At 42.3% G+C, this 26,040-nt stretch overlaps 1 protein-coding gene across 1 annotated transcript in view; it reads right to left on the bottom strand.

Moving 5' to 3' along the window:
* The window catches only part of LOC132827449 (rabphilin-3A-like), a 120,720-nt gene that overhangs the window by 34,836 nt on the left and 59,844 nt on the right, over positions 1 to 26,040 (bottom strand). The window contains exons 7-13 of the mRNA XM_060844135.1: positions 24,608 to 24,715; positions 18,846 to 18,929; positions 17,103 to 17,163; positions 16,452 to 16,652; positions 8,904 to 8,983; positions 7,913 to 7,987; positions 6,275 to 6,384 (exon numbers count right to left, since the gene is read on the bottom strand). Coding sequence (XP_060700118.1) covers positions 6,275 to 6,384; positions 7,913 to 7,987; positions 8,904 to 8,983; positions 16,452 to 16,652; positions 17,103 to 17,163; positions 18,846 to 18,929; positions 24,608 to 24,715 — 719 coding nt within the window. The remainder of the gene's footprint in view (positions 1 to 6,274; positions 6,385 to 7,912; positions 7,988 to 8,903; positions 8,984 to 16,451; positions 16,653 to 17,102; positions 17,164 to 18,845; positions 18,930 to 24,607; positions 24,716 to 26,040) is intronic.

Raw genomic sequence — 26,040 nt, 5'->3', positions numbered from 1 at the left:
GTCTTTTGGAAGAAACTAGAACTAGTTGTCACTGTTTAAAAATATAATCACCTATTTAAGCAGGGGTAGGCAGAAATTGTTTTCTCACAGCGGATCATGAGACATTGGAATTCTTCCTTAAAAGGTGGCAGCAACAGAAACTTTGAATCCTTTTAACACACAGAGCATCTCGAGGGTAAATGTTTAGGGTGAGAGGGGAAAGATATAAAAGAGACGTAAGAGACAACTTTTTCATGCACAGGGTGGTGCCTGCATGGAATGAGCTGCCAGAGGAAGTGATGGAGACTGGTACAATTGCAACATTTAAAAGGCATCTGGATGGGTATATGAATAGGAAGGGTTTGGAGGGATATGGGCCAGGTGCTGGCAGGTGGGACTAGAGTAGGGTGGGATATCTGATCGGCATGGATGGGTTGGACCGAAGGGTCTGCTTCCATGCTGTACATCTCTATGACTCTATATATCAGAAGATTATTGAGTGTTCTGTAATAGCCTTGAAATGGCAGAATAGACACAAAACCATGGGCTTAGTGGTTAGCACTGCAGCCTCACAGCGCCAGGAACCCAGGTTTGATTCCAACCTCGGGTAACTGTCTGTGTGGAGTTTGCACATTCTCCCGGTGTCTGCGTGGGTTTCCTCCGGGTGCTCCAGTTTCCTCCCACAGTCCAAAGATGTGCAGCTCAGGGAGTTAGGCCATGCTAAATTGCCCATAGTGTTCAGGGGTGTATGAGTTAGGTGCATTAGTTGGGGTAAACATAGGAGAATGGATCTGGGTGGGTTACCCTTCGGAGGGTCAGTGTGGACTTGTTGGGCCAAATGGCCTGTTTCCACACTGTAGGGATTATATGATTTCTATGAAAACCATACTTCTCACGGCACATCGTTGACACTCCCTGGAATATATAATCCTATTCTTTCACTAATCTTGCTGCTTAGTCACCAAATTCCTCAGTTTATTTGTTCTCGGCAACATCCTGTCTATGTCACCACTAATCTGTTCCCAGTGCCTACAAAAGACCCACACCTTTTCGCTATCTAGTATAGGAACCCTGCATACAGGCAACTGGTTGGGCAATTCCAAAGATGAGTTTTTATTTCTGGATGATTAGAAAATATGTATTCTATGGGATTAGCTGGTTGGCCTGGGTTCATGTTCCAACTGCCCCATAACATGTCTCTTAACAGGTGATTAAAAATGTTTGCTTTGGTGAACTAGCCAGTTTCAAATTCCAGGTTGATTTAAAATGATCAGTTTTTTTGGCCTTATAGTGTAGAGTTGAGCAATAACATGTCTGAACAGGCTGATTAGGAAACATATTTAATTGCTATAGAACTAGCCAGGAGGCTTGGATCAAGTCCTACCTGCTTTATAGGTGTATAATAACATTACTGAAAAGGTTGAATAAAACTTTGTCAAATTTAATGTCTCTCTAGGAAAGGATGCACTTTCTTGATGAAGGGCTTATGCCCGAAACGTGGAATTTCCTGTTCCTTGGATGCTGCCTGACCTGCTGCGCTTTAACCAGCAACACATTTTCAGCCAGTCCCCTCAGAGCCAGCTCTCAGAGAATGGGCATAACCTTTGACATTCGTGTTGAAAGCTATCAGCCAGGGATCCCTGATTGGACCAGAGTAACAGCCCCAATCAAGGAACTCATATTCTACGTGATCCCCCGGCTGACCTCATTATAATCACTACATCCGTCCCCCTCTAAGTCCAGGGACAGAGGCCGGTTCTTTTTCTTGTAATCTCTCCAGGGGCATTTTTGAACCAGGTCTGGTTCCTCCAACAGAACCTCAGATACGGGCAACACATACCAGACCCTAGCTCACCTCTTGCACCTAGGAAGAAATTCATCCCCTTCTTCAGGCGGTAAAGGCGTTGTGGCTGCGACATCTGCCATGTCCATCTCAGATTCCAACAATTCTTTGGTCGTAGGTGGAGTGGGAGACCCCACAGGTTCTGACAGCCTTTGAGGCTGTAGTGGAAGGTTGCGACTGTTATTCTCCTGCACTGTTCATGCATTTGCAGCTTTCATATGTTCTTCCCCTGTTCAGGACTGCCTCACCTACCCGATCTTTGTCTAACATGGGACCTGACCTCATGTCAACCATACCTCTTAGCTATGCAGGGCCATTTCTGTGGTTTCTCCTGAAGTGAACCATCTCCCTTGCCTAGAGGAGTCTTGTGTCCAGTAATGGTGTTCCTGATGCTGTTTACTTCCCTCCTCCCCAGGTCCGGGAAGGTCAGATTTAACCTGGTGTGGAGTCTTCTCCAACTCTGCTGGAGTTATCCCTGTGGTTGCATGAGGGGTGGTCAGATAATAAAATTAGAACCAGTTTGGCATAGAGTGAAGCTGTAACTGTTTCTTTAAGCCTGCCTTCAAGGTTTGCACTGCTTTTTCTCCCAGGCAATTGCATGCTGGATGGTATGGAGCTGTCCTTCTATGACAAATACCAGTCAACTTTAAGCAATACTCAAATTCCCTGCTGATAGAAAATGGCCTATTTTATGTGGCCAACACTTTCAGGAGCCCATATATTGCAAAAGATGCATGCAGCTTTGCTATCGTTGTCCCTGTGTTTGACGAATGAATTCTATACATGTCCAATCACTCAGAGTGGGCTTCCACAATGACTAAGAATGTTGAGCTCATGAAAGGGCCAGCACAGTCAACATGTAACTGAGTTCAGGGTTCACCCACCCATTCCTACGAATGTCAGGGAGTTGCGAGCAGTAACTTTTGTCCTATTGACATTCTGGGCACTGCCTCACCAATGTGGCTATGTCTGCATCCAACCCTGCCACTAGATATAACTTCTCACATACATCTTCACTTTGGACATGCCCGGATGACTTTGATGGAGTTCAGCCAGTATCTGGTAGTGACCTTTGCTTGGGACAATCACTCCTGCTCCTCAAAATAAAATGCCACCCTCAATGGTGATCTGATCTCGCTGAGTCCAGCAAGGTTTCAATTCTGATAGCAATGGTCCTTTTGTTTCCTCCGTCGCCATCTGCTGTTTTGGTTTTGACAGGATAGTATCTTTTTGCGTCCAAACTGATTTTGTCAGCAGTGATCGAAAGGGTATAGAGAAAGCTCAAAACCAGAATGGACTCTTCCAGTGGTGGCACCACCCAGTAATGTACGTGCCAGTAGGAAGCAGCACAAGGCATCTGCATTTGCTACTTGGCCACCTAGACAATCTTCGAGTAAAAAGTGAGGTCTGCAGATGCTGGAGATCAGAGCTGAAAATGTGTTGCTGGTTAAAGCACAGCAGGTCAGGCAACATCCAAGGAACAGGAAATTCGACCTTATAGAGGTTTACAAAATGATGAGGCATGGATAGGGTAAATAGGCAAAGTCTTTTTCCTGGGGTCGGGGAGTCCAGAACATCGAGGTCATAGGTTTAGGGTGAGAGGGGAAAGATACAAAAGAGACCTAAGGAGCAACATTTTCATGCTGAGGGTGGTACGTGTATGGAATGAGCTGCCAGAGGATGTGGTGGAGGCTGGTACAATTGCAATATTTAAAAGGCATCTGGATGGGTATATGAATAGGAAGGTGGTGGAGGGGTATGGGCCAAGTGCTGGCAAATGGGACTAGATTAAGTTGGGACACCTGATTGGCATGGACGAGTTGGACTGAAGGTTCTGTATCCGTGCTGTACCTCTTTGACTCTATGTCCACCATACCTTCCTTCTCTGATCGGGCATATTTGTGCTCTGCATCAGCCAAAGCCTGGGAACTATACACTATTGAACATTCATTTCCATTGAGCCATTTGTGAGCCAGCTCTACCCTGATATCATACATGAAGGCATCACATGTCAGCCCTACTTCTCGCTCGGGAGCATAGTGTGCCAACACCTGAAGGCTGCATCTTGGCTACGAGACCATTCCAAGGCTAACCCTTTTTCAATAGCCAGTACACCTTTGATCACCTTCACTTTCTCTTCCAACATGTATAACCTGGTCTTGTCGACTCTGTGGCCCAAGTAGGTAATTTGGGGTATCTGGAACACACATTTTTCCCTTCTAAGACATATGCTCACCTTGGAGAAACATCTAAGGACTATATCCAAGTTCTCTAAAGGCTCTTTATTGGTTTTCCCTGTTATTTGCATGTCATCCAAACAAATGGTGACCCAGGGTTGACCTTGTAAAATACTTTCCATCATGCAATGGACAGGTTGACTTTACCCAAATGGCAATCTTGCATATTGGTGCAAATCTTTGTGGGTATTAATTGTTTCATACTTTTGGGAATCCTTATCTAACCACAACTGTAGGTACGCATGGCTCCATGTGCAACTTTGTGATGGTCAGCAACCCCCCCCCCCCCCCACCAGTTTTGCATATAAGTCCCCTGTGTGAGGGGATGAGTATTTATCTAACTGCGAGAAATGGTTTACAATTTGTTTAAAATCCCCACAAGGGCGATCTGACCCATCAGGCTTCACTATCGCTATGACTGGTGCTTCCCATTCCACAAACTGGACTGGTTTGATGATTCCTTTGCTTTCTAGCCTCCTGATTCCGGCCTCTACTTTTGCATGTAAGGCAAATGGCACTTGCAGAATTGTGAAATTGCTTCCTGGTCAACATGCAAGGTGGCCTCGGCTCCTCTGATAGTCCTGAGACCATCCTGAAAAATCTCAGTGTATTTAATTAGGACTTCACTCATTTTGTAATCGAAACATGGTGAGCCAATCGAGGTGAATCTTTCGCAACCAATTTCGCCCCAGCAGGCTTGTGCCTGAGTCTTTTACTACAATAACTGAACCAGGTGCTACTCATGAGACCAGAATCAAAGTTATACTCTTAATCTTGTAAAGGCTCTCCAGTATAGGGTCTCAGTCAAGCTGAGATCTTGCACAAACATAAGGGTTGGAGTCCAGAGCGAAGTTTGTTAAAGACTGGTTTTGCCAATCACTGATACAGCTGTTCTGGTATCAATCTCCAATGAACCGAGTGACCATTTAACCAGACATTCATTTTAATTGGCTCTGATTTAGCTGTTGCTAAGCGATTTAACTGTTCCAAGCCAGTTGTAAGTGAGTTTTCCAGGGTATGCACTTGCCTGGATACCATCCTATGAGTTATCTTACTCAAATTAGGTTGAGTGGGACTGTTTTGATGTCTCCTGTCCACATACTGGTAGAAACTACAATCCTGAAGATTGTAGTTTGCCCAAGGCTTGGCTTTGTTTTGGGGTTTGCTGTGGGCTGACTTTGGGTCTCTCTGTTCAGGTCATGTCCAGAGTGCAATTGCCTTCACTCACATGGTGTCTATCAAGGTCAGTCGGCCTGGCGAGAGTGTTCACTTCCATTGGCATATCCTCATACTCTCCACTTGCCGCATTTTCCAATGACAAAGCCAGTTGTAGAGCCAGTTTGAAATCCAGTTGGACTTCAGGTGATAGGCGCTTTTGAGTGGTCACATGATTAATCTCACTCTCATTGCTACTGAATTAACTCCATAGAGACTTGTATCCTGTTGCCAAGTCACCCTTTATTTACACGTGCATCGTTCTTGACGCTGGTCCAGGTTCCTCAGAACCAGCTCTCAGGGTAGACAGAACCTCTGAAACTCCTGTTTATGTGTCAGCCAGGGGTCCCTGATTGGGGCTGTTAATCTGGCCCAATCAGGGACCCAATTAGGGTCTACATGGCTGACCTCATTACAATCACTAAACAGAACACTTGGAAAATCATAATATGATTGGGCAGAATTAACACAGAGTTATGAAAGTATAAATAATATCAAATTTCAATCATGATCTTATTTGAGTGGAGAATGCTCAAAATGCCAATGGCCTCCTCTGCTTCTATTTCCAATGTTCCTGTGTCTGCATTCATTCGGCAAGATGCCAAGCCCCTTATGCCTGTTATCAACTTCCAATATTGCCTGTACAGGAATGACCCAAAACAGCCAGCAGCATTATTTCACAATATCTGAAAATCATGAATATTTCTGAATAAAATCATAAAACCACTCACCATGTCCATTGTATAAAAACTAAGGAGGGAAAAGGCCAGAGAGATCAAGATGGATTAACAAAAGGAAGAAGTCATAGACCATTCGAGATGTCAAACACCTTAATTCAGACCTGAAAACATGCTTCACATGAAGATTATTAGAAGAGTTTAATTGGGTGAGAGATTTGATGAGGTTTTCCGAATTGGTTGAAGGTTATTGAAGGGATTCTTGATTACCTTAAGACTACTAGAGAGGTTGCTTTCCTCAGGCATCTGCCTATATTTCTCACCTGAGAGTTTTTCTCTGCATATCATCCTCAGTGATTCCATGGTATGTTAGCCGTTCATTCCACACAGGGTTTCGGGTGTTGCGCAATGTTTTCGTACGCAGCTTATTTGACTATGTTTGGAAAGAATATAAACATGTTTGATGTCAACTCATTCAATTGCTCAGGCTATCATTTTGAGTGTCTCAAAAATCATCAAGAATTCTGACATTGTTATCAGGCTATCTCCTTTTCTTCTCTGATTCCCTACCCATTTTCCCTGAGGTCAATTGTTCAGGATAGGATATAGCCTTCCTGGTGTAAAGTCTTTGAATTTAAAGTACCATTACACCATTACTCAGATAAGGTTAACAAACGAGTGTCAAATCTGGAAACTTTTCAAACAGGATGCTCAGCATCCTATCGGTAATGCATCTATTTGTCATTAAATTGGGGAATTCCAGCTGATAAATAGTGCACATGAAAAAATGTTCTAAATATTTTATGTTGTTCTGATTATGGCTTTGTTCTCAGTGGACAATAGAGTAAGCCAGCAGCTCTATGGTTCTTTGGGGATCCAGCTGGTGTGAAACACTTCAAAGCACCCAACTGTTGACTTTTCTTCCACCATTTTCCATCTTTCTTGCCTGGAAATGCTTTTACCTTTCACTTTGGGTCTTCTCCCCAGGTAGACTGGCTAAGACCTTCTTCTGAGGTATTTGGAGAATAAGAGGAACATAATAGGATAGATTATGACTTGTACGACCATCTAAATTGGTCTACCAATTCAGTATCATTTCAGGGAACATCCGTGGATCATACACACCAAACAACACCACTGCCCTGTGGCCAACCACTTCAACTCCCCCTCCCACACGGCCAAGGACATACAAGTCCGGGACCTCCTCCACTACCAAATCCAAGCCATCTGACAACTGGAGGAAGAATGCCTCATCTTTTGCCTTGGGACCCTTCAACCACACGGCACCAACATTGACTTCACTAGTTTCCAAATCTCCTCTCCCCTCACCAGATCCAACCCTCTAACTCAGCACTGCCCTCTTGACTTGCCATATCTGTCCATCTTCTTTCTCCCTTTCTGTTCCTCCCTCCCCACTAACCTATTACAATTACCCCCACCTGCATCCACCAACACCCTCCCAGCTATCTTACCCCCAGCCCCAATCCTACCCTCCTATTTATCTCTCAGCCCCCTTTCCCATCTCAAAACGTTGACTCTCCTGCAACTTGCATGCTGCGCTTTTCCAGTGCCACACTTTTCAATTTTGACTCTTCAGCATCTGCAAAGTCCTCACTTTCTCCCAGTGTCACCCAGTGTTGAGTGTTTACAGTATTGTACAAATATCTACCTCAATGTATTTCTGATAACTGTATCTGATAATTGTTAAAATGGTTGGCCAAGAAATTAATTTGGTCTGTTAATTCTTGATATCAATGTAGTCTGTTGCTCAGATGTGACATTTCAATTGTTACCTGTCACAGACATTTCCTATAGATTATGAGTAACAGAGCATCAGAGCACAATCTCACTGTGATTCACTGTGGGACTGAAACCTCCCTGTACATCAGTAGCCATAGAACAGTTTCACCAGTCGTAAATCTTAAGAATATGCTGTTTACAACCTGACAGGAATATCGTACCTTGCTGGCTCCAGGCAGGAGATGTATTTTCACATATGGATCAGCCAAGCCATTGGAGTCCATTGGTTTCAGTCCCTGTAACGTACAAAGGGCAAAAATGCCACATCAGTACTTGAGTTACAAACCTGAATCTGAATCTCTCAGTATTGTATATGAACAACATGAGGTCACTACCCCAACAATATCCCTATTCTGCTTGATAAGGGGTTTACCAGATTAACGCTTATTAAAATTTGCTGACTTGCATTTCTCATAAGTGGGCTGACATCAGCCAACCATGTTCTATGCATGACTTTCACAGATAAAAATGAATGGTTTCCTCCTGTTGGTCTGAAATGGATACAATCATAAATCTCTGAATTCCTCTATTCCCAATTCCTCTAGAAGCAATGTTATATCTGGTGGCACGGTGGCTCAGTGGTTAGCACTGCTGCCTCACAGCACCAGGACCTGGTTTGACTCCAGCCTTGGGTGATTGTGTAGAGTTTGCACATTCTCTTTGTGTTTGTGTGGGTTTCCTCCGGGTGCTCCAGTTTCCTCCCATAATCCAAAGATATGCAGGTCAGGTGGATTGGCCATGCTAAATTGCCCATAGTGTTAGGTGCATTAGTTAAAGGGAAATGGGTCTGGGTGGGTTATTTTCTAGACGGTTGTTGGGCCAAATGGCCCATTTCTACACTATAGGGAATCGAATCAAATCGAATCGAATCATAACTGACCATTATCTAGTGCCTCCAGAATTCCTACTCTTAAATCTTGCCATAAACACTTCCTGGGCTGCGTGTGTAGGTCAGACAGCAGGAATTCAAATGTTTCCTTGAACTAAAAGTATATTGAGTCACCTATTAAATGATTAATTTTCAAACTTTTGGGACAAAAGAACATTTCACAATTGACTGGAAATTGTTTTGTTATGTTTGGTCACCCAGTATCCACATTTTAAATTTGATGATGAAATTCTATTTGAAAATAAATAAATTTGACAGCTCACCTTTGCTTTTATGATGGTGCAGTGCAAAGCATTGTTGACCTGGTCATATATTAGACTGAACTCCAGTGCTCCCAATGTAGCTGTGAATACAACCAACAAAACCATCTTTAATGAGTGTTATAAAAACAAAACAGTCATTCACAGCATTCCAATTGGGTTAAAATTGTAATCCATTTTAATAGCCATCATGCATCAAAGTTAATGAGTTCTAGCCTTTAAACTACAGGTTTGTGTATAACTTTAACTAAGAATATAGTGTACTCAATGCAGAGGTATATATGCCTGGTTTTCTTAGATGATAGGTTATAGTACATTTCACAAATGTTTAACCCTGCCATTTATAGTGTTATTGTATGACCACTTGGTCTACTACTTTTTAACCCAAAATAGAATAAAACAGTGGGCTAAAGAATTTAGCGCAGACATATTAACCACTTGTATGACTGTACATGCACAGCACAATATCTGGGCTTCTATGTGTAGCACAATGTCTAATATTACATAAAATCTGATTGAAGATTTGTAGCTCGGGTATCCGTTGTTGTGGTTCTGCTCGCCGAGCTGGAAGTTTTTGCTGCAAACGTTTCGTTTCCTGGCTAGGGAACATCATCAGTGCTGTTGGAGCCTCGTGTGAAGCGCTGCTTTGATGTTTCTTCCGGTATTTATATTGGTTTGTTCTTGCCGCTTCCGGGTGTCAGTTTCAGCTGCAGTGATTTGTATGTGGGGTCCAGGACGATGTGTCTGTTGATGGATGTTCTTGCCGTTTCCGGGTGTCAGTTTCAGCTGTAGTGGTTTGTATATGGTGTCCAGGGTCAATGTGTCTGTTGATGGAGTTTGGGGATGAATGCCATGCTTCTAGGAATTCTCTGGCTGTTCTCTGTCTGGCTTGTCCTATGATAGTGGTGTTTTCCCAGTCAAATTCATGTTGCTGGTTGTCTGAGTGTATGGCTACTAGAGATAGCTGATCGTGTCGTTTTGTGGCTAGCTGATGTTCATGGATGCGGATTGTTAGCTGTCTTCCTGTTTGTCCTATATAGTGTTTTGTGCAGTCCTTGCATGGTATTTTGTAAACTACGTTAGTTTGGCTCATGCTGGGTATTGGGTCCTTTGTTCTAGTGAGTTGTTGTCTGAGCGTGGATGTTGGCTTGTGTGCTGTTATGAGTCCTAAGGGTCGCAGTAGTCTGGCTGTCAGTTCTGAGACGCTCCTGACGTATGGTAGAGTGGCTAGTCCTTTTGGTTGTGGCATGTCCTCGTTCCTCAGTCTATCTCGTAGGCATCTGGTGATAAAGTTGCGTGGTTATCCGTTTTTGGCGAATACCTTGTATAAATGTTCCTCTTCCTCTTTTCACAGTTCTGGTGTACTGCAGTGTGTTGTGGCCCTTTTGAATAGTGTCCTGATGCAGCTTCGTTTGTGTGTGTTGGGGTGGTTACTTTCATAGTTTAAGACTTGGTCTGTGTGTGTTGGTTTCCTGTGTACCCTTGTGGTGAATTCTCCGTTGGGTGTTCTCTCTACTAACACGTCTAGGAATGGGAGTTGGCTATCCTTTTCCTCTTCTCGTGTGAATCGGATTCCTGTGAGTGTGGCGTTGATGATTCGGTGTGTTTTTTCTATATCTGTGTTGTTGATGATTACAAAGGTGTCATCAACATATCTGATCCAGAGTTTGGGTTGGATTTGTGGTATGGCTGTATGTTCTAACTTTTGCATAACTGCCTCTGCTATGAGTCCCGAGATTGGTGATCCCATGGGTGTTCCGTTGATTTGTTCGTATATCTGATTGTTGAATGTAAAGTGTGTGGTGAGGCACAGGTCCAGTAGTTTAAGTATGCCGTCCTTGTTGATAGGTTCGGCCTCCTGTGTTCTGTTATGTATGTCCAGTAGGTTGGCTATTGTTTCTCTGGCTAGGGTTTTGTCAATTGAAGTGAACAGTGCCGTCACGTCTAATGATACCATGGTTTCTTCTTTGTCTATGTGTGTATTCCTGATGACGTCCAAGAATTCCTGTGTTGATTGTATGGAGTGTTTGGATCCGCTGACTAGGTGTTTCAGTTTTTGTTGTAGTTCTTTGGCCAGTTTGTATGCTGGTGTCCCTGGTAGTGATACTATGGGTCTGAGTGGAGATGTCTGGTTTGTGTACTTTGGGTAGTCCAAAGAATCTGGGGGTGTTGTTGCTTTCAGGTTTCTATGGACTACCCAAAGTGCACAAACCAGACATCCCACTCAGACCCATAGTATCACTACCAGGGACACCAGCATACAAACTGGCCAAAGAACTACAACAAAAACTGAAACACCTAGTCAGCGGATCCAAACACTCCATACAATCAACACAGGAATTCTTGGACGTCATCAGGAATACACACATAGACAAAGAAGAAACCATGGTATCATTAGACGTGACGGCACTGTTCACTTCAATTGACAAAACCCTAGCCAGAGAAACAATAGCCAACCTACTGGACATACATAACAGAACACAGGAGGCCGAACCTATCAACAAGGACGGCATACTTAAACTACTGGACCTGTGCCTCACCACACACTTTACATTCAACAATCAGATATACGAACAAATCAACGGAACACCCATGGGATTACCAATCTCGGGACTCATAGCAGAGGCAGTTATGCAAAAGTTAGAACATACAGCCATACCACAAATCCAACCCAAACTCTGGATCAGATATGTTGATGACACCTTTGTAATCATCAACAACACAGATATAGAAAAAACACACCGAATCATCAACGCCACACTCACAGGAATCCGATTCACACGAGAAGAGGAAAAGGATAGCCAACTCCCATTCCTAGACGTGTTAGTAGAGAGAACACCCAACGGAGAATTCACCACAAGGGTACACAGGAAACCAACACACACAGACCAAGTCTTAAACTATGAAAGTAACCACCCCAACACACACAAACGAAGCTGCATCAGGACACTATTCAAAAGGGCCACAACACACTGCAGTACACCAGAACTGTGAAAAGAGGAAGAGGAACATCTATACAAGGTATTCGCCAAAAACGGATAACCACGCAACTTTATCACCAGATGCCTACGAGATAGACTGAGGAACGAGGACATGCCACAACCAAAAGGACTAGCCACTCTACCATACGTCAGGAGCGTCTCAGAACTGACAGCCAGACTACTGCGACCCTTAGGACTCATAACAGCACACAAGCCAACATCCACGCTCAGACAACAACTCACTAGAACAAAGGACCCAATACCCAGCATGAGCCAAACTAACGTAGTTTACAAAATACCATGCAAGGACTGCACAAAACACTATATAGGACAAACAGGAAGACAGCTAACAATCCGCATCCATGAACATCAGCTAGCCACAAAACGACACGATCAGCTATCTCTAGTAGCCATACACTCAGACAACCAGCAACATGAATTTGACTGGGAAAACACCACTATCATAGGACAAGCCAGACAGAGAACAGCCAGAGAATTCCTAGAAGCATGGCATTCATCCCAAAACTCCATCATCAGACACATTGACCTGGACACCATATACAAACCACTACAGCTGAAACTGACACCCGGAAACGGCAAGAACATCCATCAACAGACACATCGACCTGGACCCCACACACAAATCACTGCAGCTGAAACTGACACCCGGAAGCGGCAAGAATAAACCAATATAAATACCGGAAGAAACATCAAAGCAGCGCTTCACACGAGGCTCCAACAGCACTGATGATGTTCCCTAGCCAGGGAACGAAACGTTTGCAGCAAAAACTTCCAGCTCGGCGAGCAGAACCACAACAATATTACATAAAAACAGGCCATTTGACCCAACAGTCCACAATGTTGTTTATGCTCTCCTGAAGCCTCTCATCTTTTCTAATCAAAATACCATTATTACCCTCCTCCTCCAAATGCTTGTCTTGCTTTCCATTAAACCTATCATATTAATTTTGATAGAGGTTCAGCTTAATGTTGCCCACTTTTCAATTCTTAATTACAGAATGTAATTGCACAAAGCTCACTCTTGGCATCCTCGTTAGTTCCTGGTTTGCACTGGATTTCTCTTTCTAGGTTGCGATTTAGATCAATCACGGAAGTCTTACAGTGCAGAAGGAGGCCATTTTGGCCCATTTCATCTGTGCCATATCCTTGTACATTACTTTTATCCAAATAATCGTCTAGTGCCCGCTTGGATGCATTAAGTGAACCTTTTCCCATTACACTTCTTGGTGATGTATTCCATGCCGTAACTGTTCACTAAGTGAAATACTTTTTTCTCATATCACCCTTGGTTCTTTTGCAAATAACTTTAAATCTACATAAAATTGAAAGATGCGCAGATACTGAAAATCAGAGACAAAAATAGAAATTGCTGGAAAAGTTCAGCAGATCAAGCAGCATCTGTGGAGTGATATCAGAGTTAATGCTTCAGGTCGATTGACCTTCCCCCCCACCCCCCGACTCCCAAGTCTAGTGAAGACTGAAAGCTAGCAGCCAGTGTTCTGGAAATTTCCGCTCACACTTTCTTCAAAACCTTCGGTGCATCCAGTCTCCATGCCCTGTCAACTTTAATTACCAACAATCAATACAATTCTTCCTTATCAGTTTTGAATCCTTCTAGTAAGAGAGATTCCTCCTATGTCACCAAGACCTAGATAGAACCCTGCTTTGGTAAATGTAGATACAAGTATTAATTTAACAGCTCAGCCATGCTCTCTGCTTCCAGGTGTAAATTCCCCTTGTGGTGTTTAGTCAGCCCTACACCTTCACCTAATACTATTTATATGCCTATTGCAGACTTCATAATTCGCCTTTATGCTGACTGCTAGTCTTTTCTCATTACTCAGCTTTGCTTCGCTTGCTCTTTCATCTTCTTCTAATCCTTTGGGATTCCTCATATCTCTATTTTCTACCTGGCACCTATCATAAACACACTTTTTCTTCCTTATTGTAATTTCTATCTCTTTTGTCATCGAAGGAGCTCCAGATTAGTTTTTCCTAACTTGAAGGGAATATAGCTTGACTGTTTGCAAATCATCTCTTCTTTGAAGGCAGCCCATTGTTCAGTTTTTTCCACCGATATCTTGTTCCAGTCAATTCTGCCCAGCTCCATGTTTGCCTCATTGAAATCTCTGGCAGTTGATTTTTCTCACTCTGAATTGTTGCATGTCATGGTCTACTATCACCTTGAACCTTCACATACAATGATCATTGTCTCTGAAATGGTCCCCCACTGACACTTGGTCCAACTCATTTCCAAGAACCATTGCATCCGTTTGTGTTGGACTAGGTGTCTTCAGTTTCCTGCCACCAACTCCAATGATGGTATTTCTTTTTCAAAATGTTTTGTTGTATTTCTGACTTTCTTTTTATCTCCCTAATTAGAATGCAGCGTAAAGCAAGGGCCAACCCAAGATCACAACCCAGTTAACAGCTATTCATTCAAATGATCTATACGACTGCAGCTGGGAATTACTGCTGCCATTCTCAGCAAATGAACCCTTATCCAGACATTTTCCAATTTCTGCCAACATGTATCAAACAACTCCAGTCTGCTGCCTGCAGTTTTCCAATAAGTTGCCTCTGGGCCCTTGCCATTAGCTTAGATTAGATTAGATTACTTACTGTGTGGAAACAGGCCCTTCAGCTCAACCAGTCCACACCGACCCGCCGAAGCAAAACCCACCCATACCCCTATATTTACCCCTTACCTAACATTACGGGCAATTTAGCATGGCCAATTCACCTGACCCGCACATCTTTGGACTGTGGGAGGAAACCGGAACACCCGGAGGAAACCCACGCAGACATGGGGAGAATGTGCGAACTCCACACAGTCAGTCGCCTGGAATTGAACCCGGGTCTCTGGCGCTGTAAGGCAGCACTGCTAACCACTGTGCCACCGTGCCACCCACCAAGTTAGAGGAATCCTATGTCACCAATTAGTGCAAGTTCATTTTAGTTTTCTGTTCATTTCTGAGATAATCTCCTATTGTTGTTATATTTGAAATGTCCACCCATTTAATACAGCAGCCAGAGGTTTGTCAAAGCCACAAATTAGAATTAAAACACATTTCTTCCAAATGCTGCCGACCCAAGTATCAAGTACAAGGATTTCCAGTGGGACTCGATTCCTTAGAGATATTTAAATGTTTGCATTGAATTTAACAAAAATCATCATATATTTTAACCCTTTTAATTTCATGATTGAATGAGGCAAAGTAAGTAACTTTTAAATTTGTTTATATTTAGCAAACTGTACTTCCTCGTAAAATACCTGAAGACTTAACTAAGCCTTATTTCTATCACCGTTAGCCAGATTGTTGTCTCTCTGACAAAATGCAGAGGAGACTAATTGGAAAACAAAGGTTCGGGGTGTGTCTGTATATTCAAAGTGAAAACAAATCATGATTTCAATTATACAGCTGTGAAAATATTTGATGTCACAGCAGCACCTGTCATTTTACAAGTAAAATATCTATATTATTTGTTTCATGTTCCCCAAGTGATTCCGGTGGTTTTATTAAAGCATAATGAATTAGAGCTCCTATATCATGTTGATGCCCAAAATATTACCACATGTACTTACATCACCTTTAACATAGTAAAAGTTCCAATTTGCTTCAGCAAAATATAATTGGATTAAATGCCATGTTCAGACAGGTGATGACAAGCTTGTTCGAAGAAGTAGGTTTTAAGAACTGACTTTAAGCAAGAAAGAGAATTAGAAAAGCAGAGCCGTTTAGGAAGGAATTCTGGAGATCAGGACCAAAGCAGTTTAAGACTTGCCCACCAGTCATTGAAAGGTGGAAAAGCAGAATAGGCAAGAGGCCAGACTTGGAGGGGTTTTGTTTTAAACATTCGTTCATGGCATGTAGACATTGCTGATTAGGCCAATGTTTATTGTCCATAGGGCAGTTAAGAGCCAACCACATCACTGTGGGCTTGGAGTCACATGTAGGCTAGACTGGGTGAGGATGACAGATCTTCTTCTCTAACAGGTATTAGTGAACCAGATGGATTTTTTAATGACAATCAACATTGGCTTTTATAGTTGCCACATGACCACCTTCTAATTCCACGTTTTTATTGAATTTCACCGTCTGCTATGGCGGGGTTTGAACCCATGTCCCCCAAATATCAGCCTGGGGTTGTCAATTACTAGTCCAGTGATAATACCATCACACCACCACCTCACAGCAGTGAAGATTCTGCAGCCCTCTCAGAATGACAATGCAGAGATCTTGGTGGACTGGTTAGACTCAAAGACATCACAAGCTCAGGGAAAAGCAAGAGCGTGAAGTGATTTGAAAACATTGATGAGAATTTTAAAATCAGAGTACTACTAGGTCAAAACGCGGTGCCATGTGAACAGGACTTTGTGTGAGTTAATTTCTATCTTCGAGGTTATAACTGGTCTTCTGTGCCTTTTCAGCATTATATTTCTTTTAGTTTCATTGCAACAGTGATATGTTTGGAGTAGATTATACTTGATATTTGACGGTCTTTATTAATGAATGCATTTGAATCGGCCAATCAAAACATCACTCACTGGCTTCATCTGAGTCATAAGGATCTTCATCTTCATCCTCCTGCTGTTGTGTGGAAGGAGGCAGTGTGGAGGCTGTACTTGATGCTGTATATGGTGGATGGTGGCGGACAGCTCTCTCCTCCTTCACCAGGGTATAACTTGCATCTGATGATGGGGTGGGTTGGTTGGTCACAGAATGTGACAAGGATGGAGACCCTACCACTAGCAGAAATAAATAATGGAAAAAGACAGAACAGAATTATTTCTTTATCCCTTCAAGTTGAGGACCTGCTGGATGACCATATGACCCAAGATGAAACCAGAACAAGGAAGAACTGAAATGAGATGCTGAGAATAGAGTTGCTTATAAACAGTCTTACTTGACATTTGTTCAGGATATCTGGGAGTCACTCCCTGACCTGGTCTATAGGTTCCAGACACTCCTGTGAATAGGGAAACCAGAAATATATCAACCTGACATGTCAAAAGAATCTACAGCTCTCTCACAAAGACAGCACAAAAGAAAAGTGTGAAATTTCATTAAAGAGACCCAGTGAAATCTAATGATGAAGGAAACTTTTAGGGGAATTTTTTGTTGTTGTTGAAAATATTTGTCTATTCTGTACAAAACCAAGGTGTTTGCTATTTTTGCACTTTGTATTTGTATATTACCAGGCATAAGGTTTCTAATCGTATCTTCCTTGCTGGCAGGCTGTTGTGGTGTTGCCATTGTCTGGGAATGAGAGCATGTGTTCAAAATAAATCATTTTGAGGAGATGGTGGAGATCTTTTGAGACTGTCTGAGAGTTGGTAGCAAACCTCTGCTCATGGAGAACCATGTAAGAGGTTTGGATTAATGTACCTCTACTGACAGCATTAAACACATGGTTTAAGGACAGAGTGGAAAGGCTGTATCAGCAAGGCACTTTGAAAGCACAAATTATTTCATGTTGCCACCCAGTGAGCCACAGTAAGCCGTCTTGTTTGTGTTATCTAAGAATAGCTCAAGCACCCAACATAAAGTATTACTCTTTTGCTGTAATTTTTATCTTCTGTAGTGAATTTGAACAAAATGGAGTCTTCTTTAGACTTTCCTTCCCCTACAGGTGAAGACTCCTATGCATTTTTAGAGAAAAGCACATTGCTCAGATGTTGAGGAAGATTTATGAATAGATTTCAACATTCAATATGAACAGAAAGCCAGTGTGATCAGGTCACCTCTTCACGTGGATAAAACAAAGACCTGTGAATGCTAGAGATCTGAAACAAAAACAAAGTGCTGAAAAAAATCAGCAGGTCTGGAAGCATCTGAGCCCAGTGACGCCTCACCAGTTTGAAAAGTTAACTCAGTTTTTGTTTCCACAGATGCTGCCGGATTTGCTGCGTTTCTCCAGCACTTTCTGTTTAGGTTCAGGATTTGTCAGAAGAGTGGTGGGAACACAAATCTTCATTGGGCAACATGACCAGCAAACCATCAATCTCCTTCCAACAAGACACCCTGGAGATTTTAATTCATACTGCCTGCTTTGAATTGTTTGTCCAAACAAATAGGAAGCTCCTTCATGGGTTAAATACTGACCAAGGTTGCTGGCTTCCATCTTAGATTTGTACTGGTAGTGAACTAGAAGGCCTGGGTTTAAGACCCACCTGTTCCAGCAGTGTGTAATAACATCTCTGAACAGAAGCCACAATGTAGGAAGCCCCAGGTTGTTGGGGATGCAAAGGCATGGGCTTCCACCCTCTCTAATAAGTGGTTGGAAAGTATCAGAACGGCATTGTGGACACCAGAGTGGAAAATCTACTCCTGCTGACACACAAAGTAGCCAAAGATAAGCAGACAAACTATTTCATATTTGTTGGGTTTTTAAAATTCCCGTCTACTCTCTTCTTTGGTTTTGACAGGTTGGCAAGGCATGGGAAGGAGCAATGACAGCTCTCCCACACAAGCCCTATGCAATCAGACTTTGCTTTGCTCTGCTTCGCTTTGCATGAAATTCATTTTGGAAAGGATGTTGCCATACCCAAGATGAAGGCATACAAACCATCTCGAATGCTGAAATGCTGAGATCACTTTGCACCTTTGTCAAGACGATGGTGCTTTGATACAAACTTAAAAATCACAACACCAGGTTATGGTCCAACAGGTTTAATTGGAAGCACACTAGCTTTCACCTTCATCAGGTGACTGGGGAGGGTTCTTGACAGTAATGGAAGGCAAATAAAGGGAAGGAAATGTTTCTATCCACCTGGAGGAATGACTTCACTAATTTGAAGTGGGCTTTTGCATTCATTAGACATAAAATGTGCTGGAATTAAATGATTCCTGATCACAGAAGCTTTTCAGCTTCTTGTCTTCAGCCACTAATTTTCAGACCATTTTCCTTTTTGCCCACTCTGAAGTCTGGGGTTACTTACCTGCTTGAATTGGCTGTGCAGGGTTAGTTTGGTGTAAAGCTGAGGGAGGACGTGAACCCGGAGCTGAAACATTGCGTCGTCCACCTGAGAAAAAAAACGTCAGTAAGAACTGATGTCAACGAGAAGATTATTTCTTTTGTATGTAAAAATTGAAAAAATAATTTAAACAAAAAAACTTTTCAGCAACTGTGGTATAACTCAGACAGAAGATAATATAACATCCTTTAAAGTATTCAAGTGACAAAGTTCGGCAGTTATATACATAAACCCCATGAAACATAACATTCTATGGTTTACTTTAGTGCTCAAACCCTGTGTTAAAACATAATTTGTTACATTTATGCAATACTGATCACATTGATTAATACTGAAAAGGATTTCACACAATGAGACACAATATCCTGTTTCAGAAGAAACATTTTGGACAGGAAATATTCCACAAACTGTCATAAAACGAATAAATGGTTAAACTACTTTGTGGGTGTTAGTTTAAGAAAATATGCTGGCCAGCTTACCAAGAGAACGAAATGTTCTTTGAGTAAATATATGGGATGTTTCACTCTTGATTGTGACTGGAATTATTTATTTGAAGAAGAGAAGGTGCAGAGATTTTTTCAAGAATTCGGGGTACTTTTTCTAAACAAAACCCTCTTAAGTTTGAGGATGCCTTCTAGGATTTGGGAAAGACAGCTACTTTTAGAAAATGGAAGGTTAGGCTTAAATTTATTTTTGCGGAGAGGGTGAGTGGCCTGCTCAAGTTAACCTGGTAAAGTCACAACAATGTGAAGGAAGTTAAGTGTGTATTGGGTAGCTAAGGGTGTCCACCTTACAGGCTGCGGGTATTTTATACAGGTTAACAGGTGTAATACTGGCAGATTCATACAGCTGGAGTTTTAAATATAGGTAAGTCTAAGTGTAAGATTTTAAAAGGCTACTCCTCCAATCAGAGCCTTTTTCTCCTGTGTCTGCTGCTGCAGGCTTACTGATGAGCCCATTAGCAACAAATGTGAGAGAGAACCAGCAAATGATTAGAAGAGCAGCGAGCATCCTGGGGCCTGGAACTGCAGCGGTAGGTCTGTTGGCCAAGTTTGGGAAAAGAAACATTGCAAATAGGAGCTCTTCAATCCTGCTGTGTTACTCATTATGATCATGGCTGATCACCTAACTTATTCCTGCTTTTCTCCATTTAGCTTCCACTTCTATATCCAACATCATCTTGAAATCACACAACATTTTGGCCTTACCAGCTTTCTATGGTAGCCATTTCCACAGGCTGACCACTTTCTAGGTGAAGATATTTCTCCTCAGCTCAGTCCCAAATGGTTTACCCCATATCCTTTGACTGTCACCCCTGATGCTGTCCCCAGCATCAGGAACATCCTTCCTCCACCTATCCTGTCTAGTAGGTTTCCACAAGACCTCTTTTATTCTTCTGAATTCCAGTAAATATAAAGCTAACTGATTCAACATCTCCTCTTATGACAGTCCTTCCATCCCAGGGGTCAATCTGGTAAACCTTTCCTGTGCTCCTGCTAAAGCAGGAACATCTTTCCTCAGATAGAGCAAAACTGCACACAATATTCCAAATGTGGTCTCATCAAGGTCCTGTACAGTTGCAGCAAGACAACCCTCTTCCTGGACTTGAATCCTCTTGCTTTGATAGCCAACAGACTAGATTCACTACAATGTGGAAACAGGCCCTTTGGCCCAACAAGTCCACACCGACACTCTGAAGTGTAACCCAATTCCCACTGACTAATGCATCTAACAATACAGGCAATTTATCATGGCCAATTCACCTAACCTGCACATCTTTGGATTGCGGGAGGAAACCCGCACAGACACGAGGAGAATGTGCAAACTCCACACAGACAGTCACCCGAGGCTGTAGTTGAACCCAGGTCCCAGCGCTGTGAGGCAGTAGTGTTAACCACTGACGACCTCCTGCAACTGCATGTGTATCTTCAGTGGCTTCAGTGATGACATCCAGGTCTGACTGCATATTCCCCTCAATTTATAGCCGTTCAGGTAATAATTTGGCTTTGTATTTTTGCTACCAAAGTGGATAATGTCACGGTTATCCACACTATTATGCAGCTGCCATGCATTTGCCTACTCACTCAACTTGTCCAAACCAAGGAAACTTTCAGGGAGACTGTGGCTCAGGGAGGAAGGATATGACAGTCACATCACAGTAAAAAGGCAATGGGAGTCAGATGGCAGAGCGGAACTGTGAGCTTGGCTGAAAGGTTGGAATGGAATGGTAGGCCGCCATTCGTTTTTATTTCATTTCAATTTTACAAATGGAATCATCTTTTCCCAAATTTCATTCAAGTATCCCCAGAAAGACAGGACACGTCCTGGATCATTTTCTTGAAGTTAAAAGGGACAGAATAAGAGAACGAGTGAGAGGGGTAAGAGCTCAAAGGGAGGGGCATGGGGAGAGGAGTAAAAATGGACAAGGAATAGAAGTATGGGAGAGGAAGAGAAGGGAACCTCAGGCTAAAGGGCAACTCAGCTCTAACCTTTCTTTTAACATGAATTCTGCCAAGGGCAGTATGAGGTTTGTACAAGGCAAGCAATCCAAGGTGAGTGCTAGTTAAATCTAATTCCTGAGCTTGGCCTCAGTCACTGCACCCTTCCATAGTGATCAGCAATTGGAGCTGAATCTTGGCTCTCTAGCTGTTGACCAAAAAGGCAAAACTTGGCTTTTTTTTATGCTTAGCCCTTTTTAATGGTTATTTCTATTGTCTTCTAATTTAAAGTATCAATTTATTGCTTTAGCCCCAGTCCCTCACCATGTGCAAAGTTTAACCACCCCTGGGATAGATAATTTAATGTTGTTTGGGCTGGTCAGAGAAACAGCACATCTTTTCCAATTCTATTCTTTCCTGTGTTTCTAATCATTGAGGTGGGAAATAGGTCCTTCATTTAAGCTTTCCAAATAGTTCTGCAAATTGGTCTCATAGGTCATAGTCTCCTTCAAATATTTACCCTAGATTCCCTTTTGAAAGTTACTATTTGCTTCCCATCTTTTTAGACGATGTGTTCCAAGAGATACACAAAGAAATTCTCAAAGTACATCTGCTTCTTTATGTTTAACAAAGAAATCAAGTAGTACACATTCATTGGCAAAATGTCTATAGTGACTAATATTTGGAGACAAGTTAGATCCAGTTATTGCTCACAGCTTCTTTTGATATGAATATAATTTTGTCACAACATTCCCAAAGTGGACTTTGTGCAATGTACACAGTATTGTGAGACATGGTGTCATGACATATTGTGTTATAAGCTATCTTTATTAACTCACTCACCAGCTCACTATATTCATTAATGTCAGGTTCCTGTTCATTCATTCATAACCCTTTACTAAACTGTTGTTTACTACAATACGATTTCAGCCACTCATTCATAAAACTGCAGTTCTGCAGTATCCAAATTTAAAAATAACCCTTTCACACCATTACTGCATTTCTATACCTTATCAGCCCTTGCTACCTCTGAAGAAGTGCAGCATAAAGAACAACACTATCCCTATCAAGTCTCCACAAAACATTATAATAATATTAATGAGGCCTCACCAACCTTCTCTGACAGAACAATACTGTCCGTATCAAATCTCCACAAAACATTATAATATTAATCAGCTCTCAACCGACCATTTCATACAGAACAATGCAATCCCCATCGAGTCTCCACAAAGCACTATAACATTAATCAGCCCTTGTAAACCATCTCCTGGACCTGAATAGATTAAGTACCTGTTAAATACCTTGTAACTGGGCCATTATCCCTTGAAGCGTTTCCACAAAATTGCATGAATGAGTGAACCTCACACCAGCAAAAAATCTCAAAACTCAGCTGCAATAATTTTCTTTTATTCTTTTATTAAGTATATGTATAATTTTTAACTTATTTAGAGCATATAGGCCCAGCATTTTTACTAATATTTATTTAATTAAAACACAAAAGGGCTAAGACTTCCTAATTACGCAAGCAGACCGTACAGCGGGTGGCACGGTGGCAAGCGGGTGGCACGGTGGCACAGTGGTTAGCACAGCTGCCTCACAGCGCCAGAGACCTGGGTTCAATTCCCGCCTCAGGTGTGCCTGACTGTGTGGAGTTTGCACATTCTCCCCGTGTCTGCGTGGGTTTCCTCTGGGTGCTCCAGTTTCCTCCCACAGTCCAAAGATGTGCGGGTCAGGTGAATTGGCCAAGCTAAATTGCCCGTAGTGTTAGGTGAAGGGATAAATGTAGGGGTATGGGTGGGTTGCGCTTCAGCGGGTCTTGTGGACTTGTTGGGCCGAAGGGCCTGTTTCCACACTGTAATCTAATCTTAGATGTCCCATCAGAAGGAGCATATGTTTTAACCCATCTCCTGTTTCCCAGGACAGAAACTCTTCGAACCTTTGTGTACCAGAGATAAAAAAAATGTATCTCCATAGTAATGGAATTTTAATATATGTAAGAACTGTAATATATGTAAAGGGGCTCTTGTAAGAACCTCGAACCTGTGCTGTGATTGCTGAATAAAAGAGGCTATTTTTGCCATTCACTGATTTCGGTCGTTATTTAAACACAATCCCACAGTATGAATAGAAACATATACATACAGAGGACTTCAGGTTTGACTGCATGAATTTATTTATATAATTCAGGGACCTGATCAAGGAACCCACATGCAAGCCTCACAAATGCCAAGAAAGGGCAAAAAGCCGGTTGAATAATTTGGCTTTCTTAATGTCAACCCTACGAAGAAAAGTTGGCTGAAAGACCCAACTATATGTGGATCTATTACCAAGGAAGGAATGAGAAAGCTAGGAGTGAGAAGAGTGAGGAGTGTGGTAATAAAAGCATTTTAGGGTGAAAGCAGCAGCTGCTTATGAGGTAAAGGTAAAATTACCACAATTACCACACCATCGGACTGCTCTAATTAGAGAAAGATGATTGTTGGTGATTTAATGTGGGGGTCACCATACCTCAGGTGGGAAGAATGGTCAAAAAGGAATGTCCTCAGCCAGTGCTGGGATTGAGTCTACGTCTTGGTGACAAGCTACATTACAAACCAGCCGTTCAACAAACTGAGTAAACCAACCACTTTACCTTTGCATGTAAGCAGTCTGATGGTCTACCCTCTGCTGATAATAACATCCATCAACTATATCACTAAGAAATCCCATTAAAGGACTGTAAATGGGACTACATTTGGCAGAGTAATTCAGAGGAATATTATCCACAGGTATTGATCCTTCTTTTATTGAGGATTGTAGGTTGCACAATCTTGAAAAAACACATAAATCACTTCTAAAGTACCTTTGAATAATTCAAATCGTGTTGCAGTTAACGTTCTCTATGGTATAGTATAATGCTGAAAACAGCATTAATCTGGGAAGGCGGGCTCTTAAAAGTTAATGTGCGTCATTCACGTTCCACAGAAACAACATGCCATTTGATGAGGATATGAGAAGATTATCACATAATTAATGTTCAGTCCATTATACACACAAAGCTGTCTGAGAATAAAGCTAGCGAGAGATAGAATGCTGTGAGTGCAGATTAAAGAAAAGAATGGGCAAAAGGATAGAAAGTTAACAGACACAGAAGCAGAGGAGAGTAAGCGTGAGAGAAAGAGAATAGCAATATACTGCAGGAAGTTCAAGAGAAATCAAATACCTTCAATTTTCAATTGTTTCACTAACCTCCTGGGCTCCTATTGGTGTCACTCTCCATGTCACCACTGTACCCGCCCTGACTCTCACTTTCACCATGTTCACTACCTGCTGCCATTTGCGACTCTGGTGGTCTGCGTCCTGATGCAACGGAACTGGCTGGAGCTCGCCCAGTAGGCACAGGCCCAACATCACTGCCTGAAAAGGAAGGGTTGGAAAATTAAAGCTCACAAGTCAGCAAGGGCAGGCTGTAAGATGAATAAGGACAGGCACTCCAACAGGATTGTAAAGTTGTAGAATTTTACAGCACAGAAACAGACCCTTCAATCCAACTCATCCATGCTGACCAGATATCCTAAATTAATCTAGTCCTATTTGCCAGCATTGGCGCATATCCCTCTAAACCCTTCCTAATCATATACCCATCCAGATGCCTTTTAAATGTTGTAATTGTACCAGCCTCCACCATTTCCTCTGGCAGCTCATTCCATACATGTGAAAAATTGCATCTTAGGTCCCTTTTAAATCTTTCTCCTCTCATCTTAAACCTATGCCCTCTTGTTTTGATCTCCTCCAGTCCCAGGAAAAGACCTTGGCTATTCACCCTATCCATGCCCCTAATGATTTTATAAACTTCTATAAGGTCATTCCTTAGCCTCTGAAGCGCCAGGAAAAATAGCCCCAACCTATTCAGCCTCTCCCTATAGCTCAAATCCTCCAACCCTGGCAACATCCTTGTAAATCTTTTCTGAACCCTTCTCTCCCTTCACTAACAGAGAGACCAGAATTGCACGCAGTATTGCAAAAGTGGCCAAACTAATGCCACAGCATGACCTCCCAACTCTCACACTCGTTGCACTGACCAGTAAAGGCAAGCTTACCAAAAGTCTCTTTCACCATCCTGTCTACCTGCAACTCCACTTTCAAGGAACTATGAACTTGTACTCCTTGTTCAGCAACACTCCCCAGGACCTCAGTTGCTGGAAGAACACAGGTGGTCAGGCAGCATCTGAGGAGCAGGACAGTCAACGTTTTGGGCAAAAGCCCTTCATCAGGATGCAGGGTGTCTGCTTTTTGAGTCTGGGTCTGGATAGGTTACCCTTTGGTGTGGACTTGTTGGACCAAATGGCCTGTTTCTGCACTGTAGGGAATCCAATTCAATCCACTTAAAATCTTACCATTAAGTTATAGGTCCTGCTCTGATTTGCCAAAATGCAGCACCTCACATTTATCTAAATTAAGTTCCATCTGTCATGTCCTTTGGGAAGGAAAAGTAGTATTTTCAGTCAGTCATATCTTTTTCTGAATAAAAACCCATTTGAATACTCTTAAATGCCTTCTGAATTGGAATAAAAGCTTGCTAAATTGAACACATTGGCTACTAGTGATCCAAAAGGAAGGTCTACCCCAGTTGTAATCCTCACCAGCACAAAGGAATGCTTTTTCTTTGTATTCATTCACAGAATGAGGGTGTTAGGGGCTAGGATGGCATTTATTGCCCATCCCTAATTGAAGTTGAGGGT

This window comes from Hemiscyllium ocellatum, chromosome 24, assembly GCF_020745735.1.
Source record: "Hemiscyllium ocellatum isolate sHemOce1 chromosome 24, sHemOce1.pat.X.cur, whole genome shotgun sequence".
In the NCBI taxonomy this organism is placed as follows: Eukaryota; Metazoa; Chordata; class Chondrichthyes; order Orectolobiformes; family Hemiscylliidae; genus Hemiscyllium; species Hemiscyllium ocellatum.
The sequence above is the reverse complement of the archived record's forward strand: the minus strand, read 5'-3'. Positions and strand labels throughout refer to the sequence as shown.